Below are 21,738 nucleotides of genomic sequence, written 5' to 3'. Positions count from 1 at the left end.
TCAACTCTCAAAACATTCTCAGTTTCCAGCTTCCATAGTACAATCTCAAAACTACCCACAGATTGCTTTTGAATGTTTTTAATTATATTAACAGAACAAAAGCATTTTGAATGTACACTTGAACCTGCACTATAGAAACACAGAACTGTTTTTTGTCTCTCAGAGACTCTTAACTGTAAGCCAAGCTTGTGTTCTACCACTGAGTTGTACTATAATAGCAGCAGCAAGGATAATTTGTAGATGTGCTGGTACAAGATTCACAAAATCAACCTATACAGCCTCCTTCAGTAGATGTAGTCCAGGTCCAGGAAAGAGCAGGTCCAGCTTTAAAGCTCTATCACAGAAAAACTTACTATACATATAATCTAACAATGACAAAAATAGCAAAAGCATTTTCTTACAGTGCTGCACATCGCAGGCTGTTAAGTGTAGCAGTGATACTAGTCCCGATCATTCTTCCTGAAGACAACTTTAGTACACCTGTGAATTGCATACATGGTTATTTAAATTTGGCTCCATCCATGGTTAAAGTCTCCTGCGCAAGGGTTGTTAAAATGAATAGGAGCTGCACAAGGTCAACAATGGACTTCCCATTGCAGTGGACTAGGCTAGGTTTCTCCATTTTCTACTCACTCCATTCTCTCCCTAAGAGCATATGCCAGGTTCAACACACTGAGCAGCAACTGGACAGGCATGACAAATGGGCCTGCCCCCCTTCACTGTTATCCTTTTGGTTCACATTTCAGTTCTGATCTGCCATTTCATCTACAAGATGATATACAGTATTTCTAAGAAGAGCATGTTAAGATTAAGCACTGGTGCGCACAACGGTGGCAATGCTAAGGGGCTTTTCCCATGGAACAATCCTGCCACTTAGAGTGGAAATCCAGCTATGAAGATTGCTTACTCCACACTGGTTCTGCCAACAGACCTTGCCAGTCATGCAGAGTTGATGCACTGTGCAGCTGGGTACAGAAGAGAGGCAATATTGCTCCATTAACCTGCAAACAGAAACCTTTTACAAGGAATGAGGTTTCCAAAAAGAAAAATCCTATGTACTTTCTGCTTTCAAATTGGATGAATCAATTTTTATTTTTGTATTGAATTTTCTGAATCCAAGGGAAGCAATGATCTAGGGCAGGGGTGCCCAAACCCCGGCCCGGGGGCCACTTGTGGCCCTCAGGGGCTCCCAATCCGGCCCTCGGGGAGCCCCCAGTCTCCAATGAATCTCTGGCCCTCCAGAGACTTGCTGGAGCCCGTGCTGGCCCGATGCAACTGCTCCCAGCAAGAGGACGACTGTTCGACCTCTCACCTGAGCTGTGGGATGAGTGCTCCCTCCACTACTTGCTGTTTCACGTCCATGATGCAGCAGTGGCAGCGAAGGAAAGGTTAGCCTTACTTTGTGCAAGGCCTTTTATAGGCCTTGAGCTACTGTAAGACCTTCATTCAGTCATATAAGTTCAATCTATAATATAGTCATTTATGTAAATGTACTCAAATTTCAAATGTAAATTAATTCATTTTTTCCCCAGCCCCTGACACAGTGTCAGAGAGATGATGTGGCCCTCCTGCCAAAATGTTTGGACACCCCTGATCCAGGGAAACCACTAGCAATGATCTAGGGAAACCACTTGTACCTCAGAATTTGCATCAATAATTCTCTCACGCTGTCAGAGCCAGCATGACCTTGTGTAGAAGCTACTGAAGCACACACCAATGCTTATTCTACAACAGGGCTCATGAGGAAGGTACAGTGCATAACGTCCAAGACTAAGAACCTGGTGGTCTACTCCTTTTTGACAACAGTTGTTCAGCATGGGAAATGTGAGTCCAGCACTGTAGTGAGTGGACTTTAAAACAGAGGGTAAATATGCTATTCAACATCAGGGGTTAGTCTAGTGAGCAGATTATCTGGACAGCAGGTTTTGTTGAATGTTGATCTATGTTTGATCAGGTTTTGTTGAATGTTTGTCAGGAATGTTGATCTATGCTACCAAGCCAGAGCAGGAGGCCTGTCAACGTTAAGCATGCTTTTCAATCATGCAGATTTTAGTAAGTGCTTAGCCTAAATTTAAATGCTCCTTTGGAAATCAACATTATTTAAGTACTTTTAAGTACTTTAAGTACTTTTATGTGGGTAGGATCACAGCCCTTCTTTGCAAAGTTGATTTGCTTTTCCTGCACTGTGAGAAAACAACCAACCGCATTTGTCATTTCAAACAGCACAAGAGAACAGGCCTCTTACAACCACAATGCTACTGGCTAAAGCAGGGGTGTCAAACATAAGGCCTTTATGTCAAACATAAAGCAGGGGCATTAAACATAAGGGGACGGGACCCCCAGAAGCTCTTTTTGGCCCTTGGGCTCTCCCACCACCACTATTATCTGCTCTTGGCTGTTGAGCTGGGATGAGGTATCACTGCTGAAAGGGCAGCCAGCATGAAAATTAGGCTCTCCCATATCTTTAATATATGATCAAGATTTGCATATTTTCTCTTCTGTAATTTGCAATTTATGAGCTCCAAAGAGAAAAAAGTGTACATTATTTCTGGTCATGACCTGCTTAATGACATCACTTCCTACTTAATGACATCACTTCTGGCCCTCAGCAGGCATCATGAATACTATTTGGTCCGCTGTATGAAACAAGTCTGACACCCTGGGTAACAATGGACTGCTTTGAGAACAGAGCTGTTAGGGTAGAAAGGTGCAGGCAACGGCAGCAGCTTCACGCTCTTTTCATGGTCCCAGCAATAAACTCAGCACAAACAACAATTCAGTAACACATTCCACACAGGGTTATCAGGCACACTTGCCCCTCTGCTGCTGTGACTGATTCTCAACCATCTACCTCCACAAACCTGACTTCAGCAAGGTTGGTTTTCCTCTCTCCTGTGGACTGTTAGTGCTGAATAACCAAGGCAGGGAAAAGGTGACCAGGCTTGACAAGATGGAGGAAGAAATAGCAGCAATAAGTGCCAGATGCTGGTGCAGCTAAAGTCCAGAAGCAGCAAGAAGTAAGACTGGGACCAAGCCTGGGCTGACAGAGAAACCCCAGGATACTGTGCTGGAAGGAGAACTGGGCAATGTCATGCAATTATAGCAGAAACTGCACTAGGTAAAGGCTCTTCACAGCCTACGTTTTTCAGAAAATCTCATTGCTTGATGCCCAGTTCTGCAAGGGATAAAAGGAAGGTGAAGCTTTCTTGATTACAAACCTGCCCATGTCTTTGTGCCATGCAGAAAACAAAACCTGATAGTTGATATGAATTCTGTCACTGAAATGTCCTTACTGTTGGCTGTGACCTACAGAAAAATGGATATCCCCTGGGCATTGCCCCCAGTGCTGCTTTGGCCTTCGGTAAGCCATTGATGCCTGCAGAGTTTCCATCAACCAAGGTCAACCTTAGCGACAGACTCCAAGTATGTTGGGGAATATGAATACACATACTCCAATGCGTACATTTTTTGTGCTGGCTGACAGCTCCCTTTGTTATCTGCTCCTATGCCCTGTCCAGCAGGAGACCCAAGTTCTTCCTGCATTTTCCAACTAATCTGCCACATTTGCTGCTGCAGAAGCTGCAATTATCAGGAATCAACATGCACAGGACTCCTCTCAACCTTGAGTGAAAAGGATCCATAGAGTTATGGGGATGGGCTAACTTGAGCCTTTTCTTTGGCCGACAAAGTGGCAAAGGGACCTGAACAACTGCAGCTCCTTGCAGTTCTGTCTCTGCATGATAACTAGTTAAAAAGTACAGACAGCTGACATTACACCAGGGAAGGTGGCATTCAGGATTTGGCATTCGGTGGAGCCTCCCTGCTGCGGACTGTGTGGAACTAAGTTCAGTGTCTTCTTCCACTGGCAAAGTGGAAAGCATCACATGGCAATTCTGACAGCACAGAACATGTTTGCCCAGGGCTGACAATGCAGCCACTCCTGCCTACCACTGGAGAGGTGATTTACTATGTTATGGGGGTTTTTCCCACCCACAAGACCTACTGCACTTTGCCCAACAGAGCATCCACCCTTTTACATTTTTTAGTTTACCTTACATTAAGATACTGTTTAAGCTCCCCCAACCAAAGAGGAGTTATCCCAATCCAGGTCTGACCCCCTAGGCAGCAGGACAGAGCCAGAAAAGGAAAACATAATGTGTGGATCAGCACATCACCTAAGACCCAGCACATGAGTGTTAGGAGAGCAAAAGTGTGCAGTGGACAAGCCACTGAGAAACTCCCAAAGAGGAAGCAAACACCAAGGGAGTGGCAAGGGAAAAGATGTTAAAAGGGGCAGTGATAATCTTTGTGCAACCCTCATAACAGATAGTTGTTCTTATACTTTCTGCCAGTATGACAACTCTGAGTCACAGAGGCCTCTTAGTGCAAAAGAAGGAAATGTGACATGCCTGTTCTGTTCCCCAATGGTAGAAGAGGATTGGAGGCTGCAAGGGAAGCCCTGACCCATAAGCAAAGCAACTCTCACAGCCCATATCTTCTCACAGTCCTTACACGCTACGCCAACTCAGGAAGCAAAGCTCCCCCCGTGGTGAGCACCAAAAGGCACTGTACGCAGTGGGTCAGGAGAAATACTCATGGGGCACACACCAGACCTGGCAGACACACTGAAGGCAAACTTTTCAGGTTGCCTTTGGCCTGGGAAATGAGAAAGGCTTCGCTGCCCCCACCTCACTTACTTTGGCAGCAGCAAACAATGGTGTTTGCACACAGTTGATACACTGGGTTGACAAGAAAGGCTGTCCCCTTCCCCCCCCCCCAAATCTACACAGAAGGTAGGCACACAAGAACCCTGTCAAGGAGCAACACATCCCATTTATACCACTTTGCCCTCGGGCACTAATGGCAACACCTGAACAGTCCCAACTGAGAGGGGGCGGGCACAGCAATTGGCACAGTGGCTACTGGGAGAAGATGCCTTTAAAACGGATCTTGTCCTCGTCATCCTTCTGGCGTAAGCGAGTCTCCAGGTTGCGCAGCTCACGTGTGACCACAGGGCCCAATGATGGATCCAGCTGCAACACCTTGGCAAAGTCGGCCTGTGCTTCCGCCGCATTCCAAACCGCTGCATGTGCCTTGGCTCTCTTGAAGTAGGCCTTGACGTTATCTGTGGATATAACTGATATCTGAGTGACATCCCTGAGCTGCATACACTGTGGCCAGGCCCACATGATAGTCTATCCCACCTCCATCCTGGCTTTATTATAGCACCTTGCACCTCTGCTCTGCACTTGGACTCTTCCACCACCATTCACCCTCTTTCCCCTTATATGCCATTCCTCCAGTTACACATTTGGGCCCTCCTGACCACTAGATAGATTCATCTGGTCCCATGAAACACTGCCATTTTTTTAGGACCTCTGCAGGACAAAGAATAGCAAGTGGAGATTCTTTACCTTCGTACTTGTTGAGAATGGAAGAGCAGTGATCCAGCACCTCATAGTACTCCTCACTCAGCAGCTTACATTGACAATAATTCAGCAACAAAGGGGTGATCTGTGTGTCCAGCTTGATCCAGTCTGGAGATCCTGGCTGCTCCTGTAGCATAAGAGAAGGGGGAGTATATGGCTGGAGGCTTACAAGTGTTCCCTGAGTGAAAGAACTCATAGACAGACTAAGGGAGAAACTGGATGTTGGTAGTCTAATAAAGCAGGACACAAGTAGGGGGGCTCTGTATGAGTGTAACAGAAAGAGAAAGAGAGATGCAAAGACAGCACAGGTAGGCAGGAGTCTTAACCTCCACACTTTTTCACCATGGAAGTCCTTCTTTACCCAGAGCTGGGGACCCTTACATAAACTTCACATTTACTTCCATGAACATACAAAAAAAAAGTGAGGGCACAGCAGGCAAAAGGATTATTGCCTTAAAACAGGTGCCTAGGAAGACAGGCCTTCAGTCACCTTCATCTGTAGATTCTTGAGGCAAGCAATGGCATCGTAGTATTTGGCAGCAGCCTCCTGCACCTTGCCCTCCTTGTAGAGCTCGTTGCCCTCCTGGTGGATCAGGGGCACAGCTTTCACCTTCTCCTCATCTGACATGGCCCAAGGATCCTGCCGGTAGGAGCCAGGTCCTTCAACCTATCAAGATACAAAGGAATTATGCTGAGTCATATCAGGGGGGCAGTCACTTTCCTAAGAATGTGGCAAGAACCAACCTGCCCATCCAGCTTGTTCATCCCATCTCAGCACAGGTATGGAAAGGGTGGTCTCACAGGCTTGAGAAGGTAGAGCAGGGGATGGAGAAACAGGTCTCTCATTAGCCCACACAGATTCTTTTTTGTCCCAGTACAATCACAGCAATATATTCCCTCTCCCCCTGCCATCCAGTCCCCTTAAGAAGTTAGCAGAAGCATCTCATGCACACAAGGAAAAAACCAGTAGCTAAAGACAGTCAGCCAAGTTGCTATCTGGTGGAACTGCCTTCTGCTCTTTCTGCACATTCATACACACATGTCCAAGAGAAAATTCCCAACTGAATGAAGATCCACAACCCTTCCAATTTGGTCCACCCATGAGGACCTCACCTCTCCTTTCTCCTCACCTTGAGCATCTCAATCGCAAAGATGAGGGGCTTGGGATTCTGCTGGAGCTCATCAAGGTCCGGGTAGCCCAGTGAATGATGCTCATGCATCTGAGCAATGCCACAGCAATGTCGCTGTCCCTCCAGTGGGTCTTTTCCAGCAGCAATGTTCCTCAAGCTCTTTGACACCATTGGGTATAAAACAACATGCTGGGGAGAAAAGCAAAAAAAAGAACCTCACTCAGAAAACCAGTGGCGAAGCTAATGATCATGTAGCCCGGTGCCAAGCTCAGAATGTTGCCCCGGAAGTGATGTCACAACCAGAAGTGACGTCACACCTGGGCTTTTTTTTTTTTTTTTTAAGTGAAAATTGGGAGAAACCCACCACCTCCCCCCAGCAGCTTGCCACCTAATTGCTCTGCTGCCTCCCCCCAGTCAGTGGCATAGGTAAGGCATCTATCTGCTACCTGGAGTCAAAGAAGATTTGTAGCCACCCCCAGACAAAATCAAATTAATTAAGTAAATAAATAAAAAGTGTGCCTGATAGGTTCAAGACACTGTGCTGGGGTGAAGAGAGATGGTTATTCTCCCCTTGCTAAATATAAGAAGGGCACCACTTGAAAAAGTGCCTTTTACCCAGTTCAGGGGTAACTGTATTATGATACATGGAAATGAGAGATGACTCATATTAACACCTTATTGTTTCATGCTGTATCATGATAACATTGCAACATGTCCGTAACATGATAATATGTCACTGGCTCTCAGAACAATCAGTCTCATAGGTCGGTTTTGAGTTAAAGAAATTCACTTTTTGTTCCATAAGGCAATTGTGTTTTCATTTTCTGCTTAATTGGCCATAACTGTGGAGAGAATGAGGATATTCCAGTACAGTTTATTTCATTGCATTCTGCATTATACAAGAATACCTTTCCAATGATATATAACATGATGGAATTATTCATAATACCAAGATTTTCACAATTTTGGTCACTAGTGTTAAGCTCAGCTTGTTGCCCCCCTAAAGCTTGATGCCCGGTGCAACTGCTACCCCCTGCACCCCCTTAGCTATGCCACTGCAGAGAACACAGTTTGCCCAGCAGGGAAGATTCAGGTGCACAGTTGTTCCAAAGTTAGTGCACTGTATTGAAGAGTTAGCAAGATATGAGAAAAGGTTCTGGCACGTTCAACAGTTGCAACAGGTGGATTTGGAAGAGACAGCTTTTTTCCACCCTCACAACAGCACGAAACCAACCCAAATTCTGTGCCCAGAAAAGCTGAATTCTGTCAACTGTAAATATTTGGCAAATCAAAATTTTTGCACTTCTTTGCTTCTCCTGCATAACTTATCCCTGAGACTTGCAGCAGCAGAATATGAAAGAGCGACATGCAGCAAAGAAAAGCCCTGCACAGCTTCCACATCAGATACCAAATTACGTGACTTTGTGGAACAGGCTACATGCAGGCCTATTATGGAGGCGGCACAGGCTACCACAGGTTCCTTTTTGCAACACACGTACTGTGCACAGCACTTTCATCACTGTTTTACTAATCCTCATAGGAACTCTGTGAGATAGGTCACTACTATTTGTGTTTTGAAAACACAGAACTAGGTGAGAGTGACACCCCCCTAGGGGTGTAGGCAGAGGACTCCCCGGATACATTCAAGCCACTTACTACACTAGGTTCCAGACACAGCATTACCTTTGTGTCACACAGGAACTCTGCTACCTCTCCTTCTCGCATGGTTTGCAGGATGGTCTCCCAAACAGGCAGCTTGAATTTCTTGCCAATTATGAGTTCCATGGGCTTCCCCCGTGTACGACTGTCATCCAGCACTTGCTGGTCTGGGCTGCAGAGTAGTGTGCGGTAGTGGAAGGTTGCCTGAATGGGAACGGGAAGCAAAGCTGTTAGATGAGGCCACCCCATAGACACGATGGATCAGCAGAGTCAAGCAATTGGCTAGGTTGTGTATTATATGGTGGTGGATGCCCAGAAAAGGGGGACTGATTCAGTGGCATGAGCCACCTGTTCCACTACTAGCAGAGTATTATCCCCACTTGCAATTTGGCAGTCATCTCGCCTGACATCTCATCATACACACACACTGGGGTTCTCAAACTGGTGGGACAGAACCCACCAGCCAGGGAAGCCCTGTCTCTGCCCCCTTAAGGGTAGGGTGGGGGGTTGGCAGCAACACAATCACCACAATTGCGCCACCATTGGGGACAGAAGGGGGGTTCTGGCACCAGCACTGGCCTCTGGAGGGGCACAGGGAGCCCAACAAACTCCTCCGCAGGGCTTGCTACACCTCAGAAAAGTTAAAAAACTATTACAACCCACTCTGAATTGTGATAGCCAGAGGCTGGCGCTGGCATGGGTAAGTGCCAAAAAACCCCTTCTGCCCCCAATTAAAAAACCCCTTCTGTGCCCAGCACAATCACAGCGATCGCATTGCCACCATCCCCTCCCACTGCAAAGGCTTAGAGCGGTTCTCAAACTCCCAGAGAGAATTTGAGAACACCTACACAGACTGAATGCAGCCCTTGCCACAATGAGAGCCATCTTATCTCAAGTCAGATCACTGATCCATCTCACTTGGCATTGTCGCTGACTGGCAGCAGCTCTCCAGAGTATCAGGCAGGCCAGGTACACCTGAAGATGCTGCCAAATACTGAACCTGGGAGATTCTGCCCTCCAAGTACCTACTCTGCTACTGAGCTAAGGCCCAACCTCCAATACCTGAAGAGCTCAGCTGACTTTAGCAACTACTATATACAGAATCAAGGGTGACTTTTAGGCAAAAATGTCCAAAGGGGTAGATGCGTTTGTCTGTTGCACAAAAACAACAAAGATTCTTATAGGCGTTTAAAGACTAACCTATGTACGTTAGTATCAGTTCTAATGGAGCACAAAGTGAACTGCAGTCCACAAAACCATTAAATAAACAGGTCAGTCCTTAAACTGCTACAAGTTGCTTTGTTCTGGGAGAAATGGCTCTTCCTGTCATGGCTGCACAATGAAAGGAAAAAGCAATGCCTGCTGACTGCCTCCCCTTCCAGGTTATGTGGGTGAATTTGCAGGATGTTAACAGGTATCAGGGATGTGGTTTTTAAGCCATGCAACATCCTGTCTTAATGCATGGAACTCCCAGGACAGTGTGCATAAAATTGCAGCCTTACTGGCTGCTGTGGGGTCATCTCATTTTCAGCAAAACAAAAAACAAAAAAAACAGAGACATCATGTTTTACAAGACTGTAAACTGGGAAGCTCTGTCCCAGTGATAGGAACTTTTAAAATTGCTGGCCGTAGATATGGCTCAATATTATGGCTGCAAAATTTATTTATTTTTTTAAACCAACTATGGGCGCAATCCTAACCCCTTATGTTGGTGCTTTCCAGCACTGACATAAAGGCAATGAAGCTTTAGGTAAGGGGACAAACACTCCCTTACTTTGAGGAGGCCTCCGTGAGTGACACCCAACTGCAGGGTGCAGCACACGTTCCATTGCCACCGCTATGCCAGTGCTGGAAAGCACCAACATAAGGGGTTAGGACTGCACCCTATGTTAATTTGGCATGGAATGTGCAGAAATGACCAAGAGCTGCGTGACCAGGTGTGCCATGATGCCTCTCCACACCTGCAATTACACTAGTGGTTGGTTCGCAAGAATGAGACATTCGGGCTCTATCCCTTGCAACTCATTCAGGAGAAGAAAGTGGATGGGGAGATGTTCTTTTCCCTCCCGCACCCCCCAGAGCGGGGGATTGAGAGGTGGGAGAGTCAGGGCAGGCAGACGGACGTGCCTCTTTACCCTGTAATGAGCCTGTAACGAGCACAGGCCTGTGACGAGCCTGTGGAACTCCCTGCCACAGGGTGTGGTGATGGCTCTGGCCTGTGTGCCTTTGAAGAAGACTGGGCAGATTTCTGGAGGAAAGTCCATCACAGGTGTCAAGCCTGGATGGCAGTGCCACCTCCTGACTCTGGAAGGAGGCTGCCTCAGAGGGCCACTGGGGGACGCAGAAGGCTGGACCAGACGAACCTGTGGCCTGAGCCAGTGGGCTCTTCCGTCCCTAGGAGAGCTCCCAGGTGTGCAAAAGCCTCCACCCAATCACCCTCACACTGCGCCTGCGCAGTCTGGAAAGATCAATGGGTCCTGCTTCTCGCTCGCGCATGCGCGTTCCCTTTACACTGTTATCTCCCCCCCCCCCCCCGCACGGCCTTCTCGCCTTGGTGCCATCCTGGTAATCGGGCAGCGGCCCGCAGCCTTCCTGGACCAGCCGCTTCTGGATGCCGTCCTCCCGAAGCTGCGCGACCAGGTCCGCCATGATACCTCCCCACGCCCGAGTCCTGCTCGGCGTCACCTTCGTGCGCTCTCGGCGCTTCGGCCGTTTCCGGATCCGGCCTCGGGCGCGTCCGGAAAGACTCGGGGCGGAGGCCCGAAGCCTCCGCAGCGCCTCTCGGCGTGCTCGTTGCTAAGCGACGAGGGGGCGGGCAGGCCGGGCCAGGCCACGCCACAGGGCGCTCGCATCCTGCTGCAGGGCTGCCCCGGCTTGCCCCGCAGAGCCTCCTGTCTCCCAGGCCGTGCTGGGCCTTGCCCCGAAGACGGTGCAGGCGCCACAAGCTGTGCTCGCCTGCAGGCTTCACAGCGCTGCTCTTGGGCGGGCAGGCAGGAGCGCCCTGTGCCGCCTCCCCTCCCACTGGGGGAGGGCTGCAGCAGGCTCAAATCCCAAAGCAGCCTATCTCCGTATTTAGATAAAAAAAGCATGACACTGGGGACCCCCCACTTGTGGGGACTGGGGAACCCCACTGGGCACCCCCACTTCCAACCCTGCACCCCTCCCAGGACCCTGTGACACCAGAGGTCCTATAGGGAGGCTCTGTGGTGGGTGCCCATAAGCACTGGAAATGCAGTCGGCAGGGACTCGCAACAGGGACTTGAGTTGTGGTGCCCACCTGTAGAATTCTTTCCAGGCAAGATCAGGATTCTCCTCCTTGCAGAGGTTTCAGAAGGCTGTCAAACCATTTTTGTTTCACCACCTCTTTAGCTGATGTCATTTGTCGTCTATGTATGTTTTCAGTTGGCTTTAAACTGATTCCTGGGGGAAGGCCGACAGGAGGGGCATCCTATGGGACGAGGATTTGGAGGTTAGAGAACAACAAGGCAAAGACAGAGTAGGAGAAGAAATTGGAATGGTAGCGTGATGGGATGTGATAGACGGTTTGGCACAATGAGAGGATGCGGGGACAAAGGAACTAATAAGCAGCCTACCCTGGGGCATTCCATGTACAGTTGCTTTTATGCAAATGCCTGAAGTCTCCGAGTGAAGATGGGAGAACTGGATTGTCTGGTGACTAGGGAAAACATTGATATAGTGGGTATAACGGAAACCTGGTGGAATGCAGAAAATCAGTGGGATACCACAATCCCGGGCTATAAACTCTACAGGAGGGATAGGGAGGGGCGTGTTGGAGGTGGGGTGACCATTTATGTTAAAGAAGGGGTAGAATCCAGCAAAGTAGAAATTGAAGGTGGGTCCGACTCCACCGTAGAATCTCTGTGGGTTAAATTACCAGGCCTGTGGACCGATGTAATACTGGGGGTGTACTATTGTCCTCCAGACCAGAAACCGGAAGGGGGCCTTGAAATGAGGAAACAGATCAGGGAGGTGACAAGGAGGGACAGGGTTGTAATCATGGGGGACTTCAATTATCCTCACATCAACTGCATCAATTTGTGTTCTGGTCACAAAAAGGAGACTGGATTCCTTGACATGCTAAATGACATTGACATGCTTGACATTCCTTGACATTGACATTCCTTGACATGCTAAAAGCTAAATGGAACCCACCAGAGGACAGGTGACTCTGGATTTAATATTGTGCGGTACTCAGGACCCGGTTAGAGAGATCAATGTTACTGAGCCATTGGGGAACAGTGATCATGCTGTGATCCATTTCAACATGCATGTTGGGGGAAGAATACAGGGCAAATCTCTCACAAAAATCCTTGTCTTCCGACGAGCAGACTTCCCTCAAATGAGGAGGTTGATTAGAAAGAGGTTGAAAGGAAAGGTAAAGAGTCCAGTCTCACCAGAGTACATGGAGGCTGCTTAAAACAACAGTAATAGAGGCCCAAAAGAAATGTATACTGCAAAGGAAGAAGGGTTTGACTAAGTCCAGGAGGGTGCCTGCATGGCTAACAAGCCAAGTTAGAGAGGTCGTAAAGGGCAAGGAAGCTTCCTTCCGTAAATGGAAGTCTTGCCCTAATGAGGAGAATAAAAAGGAACATAAACTGTGGCAAAAGAAATGTAAGAAGGTGATACAGGAGGCCAAGGGAGACTATAAGGAACACATGACCAGCAGCATTAAGGGGAATAATAAAAGCTTCTTCAAATATGTTAGAAGCAGGAAACCTGCCAGAGAAGCAGTTGGCCCTCTGGATGGTGAGGGAGGGAAAGGGGAGATAAAAGGAGACTTAGAGATGGCAGAGTAATTAAATGAGTTCTTTGCATCATCTGTCTTCACAGCAGAAGACCTTGGGCAGATACCGCTGCCCGAACAGCCCCTCCTGACCAAGGAATTAAGTCAGATAGAGGTTAAAAGAGAAGATGTTTCAGACCTCATTGATAAATTAAAGATCAATAAATCACCCACCCAAGAGTTATTAAGGAATTGAAGAATTAAGTTGCTGATCTCTTGACTAAAATATGCAACTTGTCCCTCAAAATGGCCACGGTGTCAGAGGATTGGAGGATAGCAAATGTCACACTGATTTTTAAAAAGGGAAGGAGGGGGGACCTGCGAAACTATAGGCCAGTCAGCCTAACACCTATACCGGGTAAGATGGTGGAATGCCTCATCAAAGATAGAATCTCAAAACACATAGAACAAGCCTTGCTGAGAGAGAATCAGCATGGGGTCTGTAAGGGTAAGTCTTGCCTCACGAACCTTATAGAATTCTTTGAAAAGGTCAACAGGCATGTGGATGCGGGAGAACCCGTGGACATTATATATCTGGACTTTCAGAAGGCGTTTGACACAGTCCCTCACCGAAAGCTACTGAAAAAAACTCCACAGTCAGGGAATTAAAGGACAGGTCCTCTCATGGATAGAGAACTGGTTGAAGACCAGGAAACAGAGAGTGGGTGTCAATGGGCAATTTTCACAATGGAGAAAGGTGAAAAGTGGTGTGCCCCAAGGATCTGTCCTGGGACCGGTGCTTTTCAACCTCTTCATAAATGACCTGGAGACAGGGGTGAGCAGTGAGGTGGCTAAGTTTGCAGACGATACCAAACTTTTCCGAATGGTGAAGACCAGAAGTGATTGTGAGGAGCTCCAGAAGGATCTCTCCAAACTGGCAGAATGGGCAGCAAAATGGCAGATGCGTTTCAATGTAAGTAAGTGTAAAGTCATGCACATTGGGGCAAAAATATCAAAACTTCACATATAGGCTGATGAGTTCTGAGCTGTCTGTGACAGATCAGGACAGAGATCTGGGGGGGGGGGCATGGACAGGTCGATGAAAGTGTCGACCCAATGTGCGGCGGCAGTGAAGAAGGCCAATTCTATGCTTGGGATCATTAGAAAAGGTATTCAGAACAAAATGGCTAATATTATAATGCCTTGTACAAATCGATGGTAAAGCCACACCTGGAGTATTGCATTCAGTTCTGGTCGCCACATCTCAAAAAGGACATAACAGAAATGGAAAAGGTGCAAAAGAGAGTGACTAAAGTGATTACTGGGCTGGGGTACCTTCCTTATGAAAGGCTACAGCATTTGGGCCTCTTCACTCTAGAAAAGAGGCGCCTGAGGGGGGACACGATTGAGACATACAAAATTATGCACAGGAAGGATAGAGTGGATAGAGAGATGCTCTTTTCCCTCTCACACAACACCAAAACCAGGGGACATCCACTAAAATTGAGTGTTGGGAGAGTTAAGACAAAAGAAAATATTTCTTTACCCAGCGTGTGGTTGGTCTGTGGAACTCCTTGCCACAGGATGTGGTGATGGCATCTGGCCTGGACGCCTTTAAAAAGGGATTGGACAAGTTTCTGGAGGAAAAATCCATTACAGGTTACAAGCCATGATGCGTATGTGCAACCTGATTTTAGAAATGGGCTATGTCAGAATCCCAGATGCAAGGGAGGGCACCAGGATGCAGGTCTCTTGTTATCTGATGTGCACCCCGGGGCATTTGGTGGGCCGCTGTGAGGTACAGGAAGCTGGACTACATGGGCCTATGGCCTGATCCATGGAGCTGTTCTTATGGCTCTTAGTTGTCCCATTGACTGTTGTGTTTTACTATCTCTGTTGATTTGGATAGCTATACTTTGCTGGGAGTTTTCATATATTGATTTATTATTGTGTTGTAAGGTACCCTGAGTTTTCCAGTTAGGTCAGGAAAGGCAGGATGAAAATTTAAAAATAAATATATCAAAGCACTTGGTACCTATTTGTACAATATGTGGGTATTTTTAATGCATGACGGAACATAAATGTTTAAGGGCCCAATGGATGGGTGATGACATCTTGCCTAGATGCCTTTAAAAGGGGATTGGACAAATTTCTGAAGGAAAAATCCATTACGGGGTACAAGCCATGATGTGTATGTGCAACCTCCTGATTTTAGAAATGGGCTATGTCAGAATGTTTATTCCCTTACCTCAGGGCTGCATTGCAGCTGCATTGGCATTGGAAAGTTGGATAGGATTGGGCCCTAAGCCAATCTGGCAATACCCCTAAAATTCAACTGTTCTCCTTGGTACACACTGATTAAGAACATTCTTAGTTAGAAGGATCATTCTGCAGAATTTCATCAAAGAAAGATGTTTACAAAACTATGCCTACAGATTATCGATATAAATCTGATTATGAGTCAAGATTCTCTATTTATGGATTATCAGTTGGGGAAGAAATTTCACATTTTTGTGGCTTCTTTGTGCACATACCCAAGAACACTTTTCAGCAGAGGTGTAAGTAAGAACAGTTTACTTACTCCTCTGCTGAAAAGGGGGTTCTAATGTTTCTTTTAGGCAGAAAATTGAATTTCTAATTTAAAAATGCATGTTTGCATGTTAGAAAGTTGTTCTGTTTGCAGCAGCTGCAGCAAAAATCAGAGTTAATGTCATTAGAACAAATGCAGTATGCTGTTATAGTGATCATTTACAGATTTGGTCATCTGAACTGTGCACGTTCTCTTGGTTACAGCTTGTACTTTCATTTTTAATGATTTATGACTTTCTTATTAGATCATAGACAGAATATTCATTCATATTATCAAATATACAGTCTACTCTTAATGTGGGTTAGACAAATTTAAGAAATAGCTGATTTAAGCCTCTCTTTTTATGGCCAAGCAGATGAAGGAGGGGAGCAATCCATTGACATCAAACTGGGTGGGCATTTAGAAAAAGATTCTTATGCCTTGAGAAGTACCTGTGGATGAATGGGCACTGGAAAATGTGTATATTTTTTAAAAGAATGTTCACGATACCACTTTGAGTGAGATGCAGTGAACTGAAGGGAAAATGTCTGCAGGAAGGCACTTACAATGGTTTGCTTTTGAGTGGTTAGAGTTGCTTATTTAGTATCTTCCTTAGCGGTTAGAACTGAAGGAAGTTGATCATTATAATCAGACAATGGTTTTTGGCCACTCCTCAGCAAGCACTGGGATGGCTTGATGGACAGCAGGTGCCATTCTCACCCCATGCCTGTCTGTGTACTTGGTCTAGCTGCAGGTCCTGTCAGTTGTGGCTAGTTCATTGCTCAGGAAATGCATTTTCATATGTATTGATTGTACCAAACATTTCAGGAACTTTGCCTCTTACAGTGTAATACAAACTTCTTCAGATCATGTAGCACCTCCCTTGCCTCTGGGTATGAAGATCTCTTTCTTGTCAAACAGACGTTTCACTTTCAAACAAGGCTGCATTTCCACAAAGCTAATCCTGTGGTTGCTGGTTTACTTTTCCTTATTACATGATGTGACAGGTTCTGTTATTCCACACTTGGTGACTTGACTTTTCTGCAAAAAACATCATGCTGGCACATGTAAGATGAACAGATGCACTTTCTCAGTCTCATCACCATTGTTTTTACTACAAATTAGTTACCTAACACTTGTTCTTTGCTGCTTTGAGTTCCACACAAAGAGCATTTTTTAATACTCAGGTGGGGAAAAAACACCTTGTCCGGGACAGCTACACTGTGAGGAACTAAGGACCCAATCCTATCCAGGTTTCCTGGATTGATGCAGTTGCGCCACGGGGCATGCCACAGTCCCTGAGGCGTCCTCAAGTTCAGGGCTTCATTGCAGCTGCATTTATTCTGGAAAGTTGGATAGGATTGGGCCTCACTTTAAAAAGCATCAAATTGCTGCTTGTTGACAATTTAACTCCTTTCAAATGCAATTTAACTCTTTTTATGCTATGATGGGGAAGAAGTGAAGGACAAATCTCTTACACATTTTTTCAGCATCAGGTTTTGTAACTGCTAGTAGGAGCTCATTCTTGCCCAGTCCCTTTCCTGGGTCTGAATGATGGCCCCACGAGGTTTTTCACACCGCAAAAATAGTAAGTAAGCACACCAGACGCAGACAAACTCGAGTGTGCGTGCATGTGGGCCAAGTGCTGAGTCAGGGGCCCTTGACTCGAGTACTTTGCCAAGTCTTCCACACGAGTCAGGAAAAAACACTGATTTTCATGACTCGAACTCGAGCCACCTGACTTGAGTTCTCATCCCTGGATGCTCCACTCTCCAATGTCAGAAAACTACACTTATCAGACATAAGACAAAACACCTGAAACACTTACTTATTATACACCTTGTAATCCAACAAATCAGACTGTTCATCCTTCATCCAATGATCATCAGAGATGGACAAGAGAGCCCAGCCCACCTCCCCCATCCTGCTTGGATGTAAAAGCAAACATTAACCCTTCCCTGCCTCCTGGCTGGATGAAGGATGAGCAGTCTGATTTGTTCCTTTGGAAGAAGGAGGGCATGAGGAAGAGCCCAAAGGGAGTTCTTGCCTTAGGATTGGCTGGAGAAGCCCAGGGGAAAAGGAGGCAAGGAAGCTGGGGGGGGGGGGGAGGTTTGCAGAGCTCACACTTTCCAATCTCATGGCTGCTGTGAGCTCCATTGTTACTAGGGGGGAGGAAGCCCTACTGAATGACCGGCTGCAGTGGAACCACTTCTGAGTACAGCTGCAACGATTGGGTCGTTCTGGTAAGCCTCACAGATGATGCGCGTGCCACTTCTCCCTCTTGCTGCTTCTGTCCCCACTCTTGCATAGTTTGTCCCACCCCCTCCCACCTTGTTTACAGATGGGATGGGGCAGCAGGGAAGTATTTAAAGAGAACTTCAATAGACACACACACACACACCCCAGCAACAGCTCCATTTTTCCCCCCCACACTTGACACGTGTATCAAAAGACTTGTGACAAAAATGCTCCAGGCAATTTGGAAAGTGCCCCCATTAGGACTTGTTTTCAACTTGTGTCATAGGGGGTAGAGACTTGTGACTCAATTCAAGTCAAGCTGTGCTGGATTTGCCCATCCCTGGGAGCATCCATAACATATCAAAGAAGAAAATGACCTTCAAGACAGTGGCAAAACTTCAGACACTATCAACACCAGAATCTAAAGGTCTATTTTAAAAAATTGTCTGTTCTGTAAGATTTTTGTTAAAGGTTGGACTAGTGTTGAAGGTCCAATGGCATATGCTTCATAAGTGGTTGGCTTCAAATTTGTTCACAAACAGTAAAATAAGGTAATAGTTGTCTTGAGAACTATACTTAACTACCAAAGCCTGGAAAGTACAGTCCAATCCTATCCATGCTTACTTGGAAAGAAGGTCCACTGACTTAGGGCCCAATCCTATCCAATTTTCCAGTGCCAGTGCAGCCGTGCCAATGGGGCATGCACTGCATCCTGTGGTGGGGAGGCAGTCACAGAGGCCTCCTCACGATAAGGGAACATTTGTTCCTTTACCTTGGGGTTGCATGATGGCAGCACCGGTGCTGGAAAGTTGGATAGGATTGGGCCCTTATACTTCCTAATAAATATGCATCTTTAGTCTTTCATTTACTTCCTATAGCTAAGGCTTTTATTGCAAGTTATTGGCAGATAATACAGATGATTTGTGTTTTAGTGGTTTTGAAAATCATGGGAACAATATAGGGTGAACCTAATTATGAAACATTTATGACAGTAGGATTAATAAGATGGTCTTATCTGTATTCACCAGGAGTGTAACATATATGTGAATCCAAACATAGAGGTTATGTTTGGCAATCTCTATTTTGCTGAAACCAATCACTGCAGATTTTTAAAATCTGAACCCTTCTGGAAAGGCCTGTTCCAGTGTGGGGCTTTTGAGAAGATTGCAAAATCTTACCTGTACCATTCTTAAGGACTGTTTTATCCCTGATGTTCCTGAATGATTCTTTCTTACTATCCCAACAACCTGGCTAGACATGAATGTTCCTTGGTTGTATCACCGGTGCTGTGATTGCCTGTGAGTTCTCTGCTTCCTCTTTTCCCCTTCACTTGCCCCCTTCATTGTTTAACTATCATGCTGGTACTAAATAATTAACCAAAGTGGATCAATCTTACTTCTGTGAGACCAGATGACCGTTTCAGCCTTGTCCTGGGTTAAGCCACTTTCTCTGTGGGCTTGTATCTTGGGTCAGTAACAGAAGAAGAGGGAGTGACCTACTTGAGTATTCTGCATGAGGACAACACCAGAGAGGGCTCTTCACATTCTGGTTTCTACTCTACCACAGTTGGTAGTCTAACAGACAAAGAAGCGACTTTCACCCCTTCCATTGTGCCAGAACAGGTAAGAGGCTCTTAAGAGTTGTCTTTTGTATAGCAGGTTTTTGTGGCAAGATGAGATTCCCCCTTACTATTGAAGGGTCCACAGAACACTCCAGATGCATATTCACACTGAACTTGTAGACTGGACTATCAAGACCAAGGTAGACATGCCCTAGAACTCAACAGATTTTGATTAGGGCTTTTAAAATTCTGCAGTAAACCACACTTGTATCACATACATCTTTTGCTTCTCTCGTTGCATCTAAATACTTTCTACCAATTCTAATTATTCTTCTTGATGTAGGAACCAGTAAAGTCTTGGTTTCTTCATGCCTGGGTTTTTCTTGATTACTACAAAGAAAACTCAGACCATGCCTGGGCTTAGCCTTTGAGCTAGAACCTACTTTGATTTAGGGTAGACAGGTGCAAAGGAGGATAGGTTTCATGCAAGTTAAAAGCAGTACAAAAGAGCACTGGGGGTAGGCTCAGCTTGTCATGGATAAGGGAAACTGCATCTGCCGAAATCCCTTATTCTGGGCAATTATTACAGGTCCAAGAAACCTACCTCTGGTATACCTGGTTATTTTGTTAAGAATGTCTGGGATTTGTCCTTAAATAGTGATTGCTAGAATGGTATGAATGATGCAATTCATTCAGTGAATGATGAATGTTGGCCTTTCCCGCCTGGGATTAGGGGACAGACTTCCAGAACCACTGGAACCTTCTGTTTTCATAACAGAAACCTGTGGGCCTCCCTGTACAGTTCACACTGTTGCATCTATATCCCAGCTTTTCATGAGATAGGGTGAGCCAGCCATGTTACTAGATCATCTAAGCATTATTGCTTGCACCTCTGTAATCCAGATTTTGCTCTCTGACTGCTTCTGCCTCTTCCAGGATTTTGTGTGCGTGTGCATGTGTGTGTGTGTGTGTGTGTGTGTGTGAGAGAGAGAGAGATTTTCATACCTTTAAGCACAGACCCCAGGCAACTCTTAAGCAAATCACACCATTTACTGTAGATTGGGAAGCAGGGGACAGAAGTTAAGTTGCTAGCCAGTGTCCCCAGTGCTAGCCAGTGACTTGGTTAAAATTTATTTTGCCTAGAGGACTTTGCTTCCCTCAATCAGAGACTGTGTAGCTTGTCTCTTTGACTGTCCCATTCCAGAACTTAATGCTCTATCATTGACTTCCAAATGACCTGCTAAGTTAATCTTTTAAGAGGAAAATGGAAAGGAGAAGGCAGGCTTTTATGTTTTTACTGCCTACAAGTAGAGGTGGTCTCAGGAGTCAGCCAGGTCAAGCACTGGCCCAGGGCACTCCCAGCCAGGCCAACCCCTGAATGGCAGTGATGATTACAACAGTAGTGCCTAGTGCACCATCAGAGACACAGTGCAGTGTTTTGCCCCAGAACCCCCAGCAGTCTGACATCAGCACTGTCTACAAGCGAGGCTTGCTTTCAACAGTTGCAGTACAGGATTGAATGGTGAGAGAGCTTGAGGCTTGAAAGAGCATTAGATAATCCCAAATGGTAAAGCTAGAAAATACTAGTGTGTGTAGCCAGTTGTCTGTACTTTCATTAAGTTAGTTTTATGGCAGGGTAGTTGCCACTTGGACCCACTTCCGTGCAGTAGTCAGTAGCTGGATCCTTCGACTTAGCAAAAATCTAAATCTAAATCAACCTAGCAAAATGACATAGGTCAACGTAGCAAACTAGGATCCTGGATCCTAGTTCCTGGATCCTTCAATCTAGACAGGACTGACAGGTCCTGTCTCAAGGTAGGCTTGCAAGTGCCTTGGCATAATTGCAGCAATTACCAATTGGCACAGTTAACGGATTGATGAAACATGTGTGCACAAGCTCCAGTTTCAAGTCACATGATGTGATTTGGTAACTCCGTAGTTATGAACCATGTTCGTCTTCAGAAGTACAACATACACACGCAGGCAGCTGCTTTTCAGGGTCTGACTTGTTCACATAGTCATTTGTCTTGAGATGGCAAAGCTTTTGCTCCAACAGAAAACATGTTTATTGAGCTAAAACAAGACTGAATAAGAGCAGGACCTGAGAGCAGAATAAGAACAAACCTGCTGAGAGCAGGAGCAGGAAGTGTTACCTTGGGTGCCTCTAACCTCTATATCCAGTTATCACCAATTTCAAAACCCATGGTGGGATTTTTTTTTAGGGGTGAGGGTGTGATGGGCAGCACTGCAAGTGGAGATTCACCAGACCTTGTGCAAAGCCCACCACTAGCAGCAATCTCGTCTCTCCAATTTCTTTCCATGGGTCTGGGCTGCCTTTCATTTATTCAAATAATGTTGCATGCTTTAATCTGTCTCTTCCTTGGTCCCGATTGTGAGCCTACTATCCA

General features: G+C 46.1%; 1 protein-coding gene across 1 annotated transcript; it reads right to left on the bottom strand.

Annotated features, from left to right (window-relative positions):
• Positions 1-1,796: 1,796 nt before the first annotated feature.
• AIP (aryl hydrocarbon receptor interacting protein) lies at positions 1,797-10,906 on the bottom strand. Its single transcript, XM_066611547.1, has 6 exons — positions 10,769-10,906; positions 8,243-8,422; positions 6,560-6,748; positions 5,920-6,096; positions 5,415-5,556; positions 1,797-5,125 (listed from the first exon to the last, which is right to left on the bottom strand). Exons 1-6 carry the CDS (start codon positions 10,865-10,867, stop codon positions 4,920-4,922), a joined length of 993 nt encoding a protein of 330 aa, XP_066467644.1. The 5' UTR covers positions 10,868-10,906; the 3' UTR covers positions 1,797-4,919.
• Positions 10,907-21,738: the final 10,832 nt, after the last annotated feature.

This window comes from Tiliqua scincoides, chromosome 1, assembly GCF_035046505.1.
Source record: "Tiliqua scincoides isolate rTilSci1 chromosome 1, rTilSci1.hap2, whole genome shotgun sequence".
In the NCBI taxonomy this organism is placed as follows: Eukaryota; Metazoa; Chordata; class Lepidosauria; order Squamata; family Scincidae; genus Tiliqua; species Tiliqua scincoides.
The sequence above is the reverse complement of the archived record's forward strand: the minus strand, read 5'-3'. Positions and strand labels throughout refer to the sequence as shown.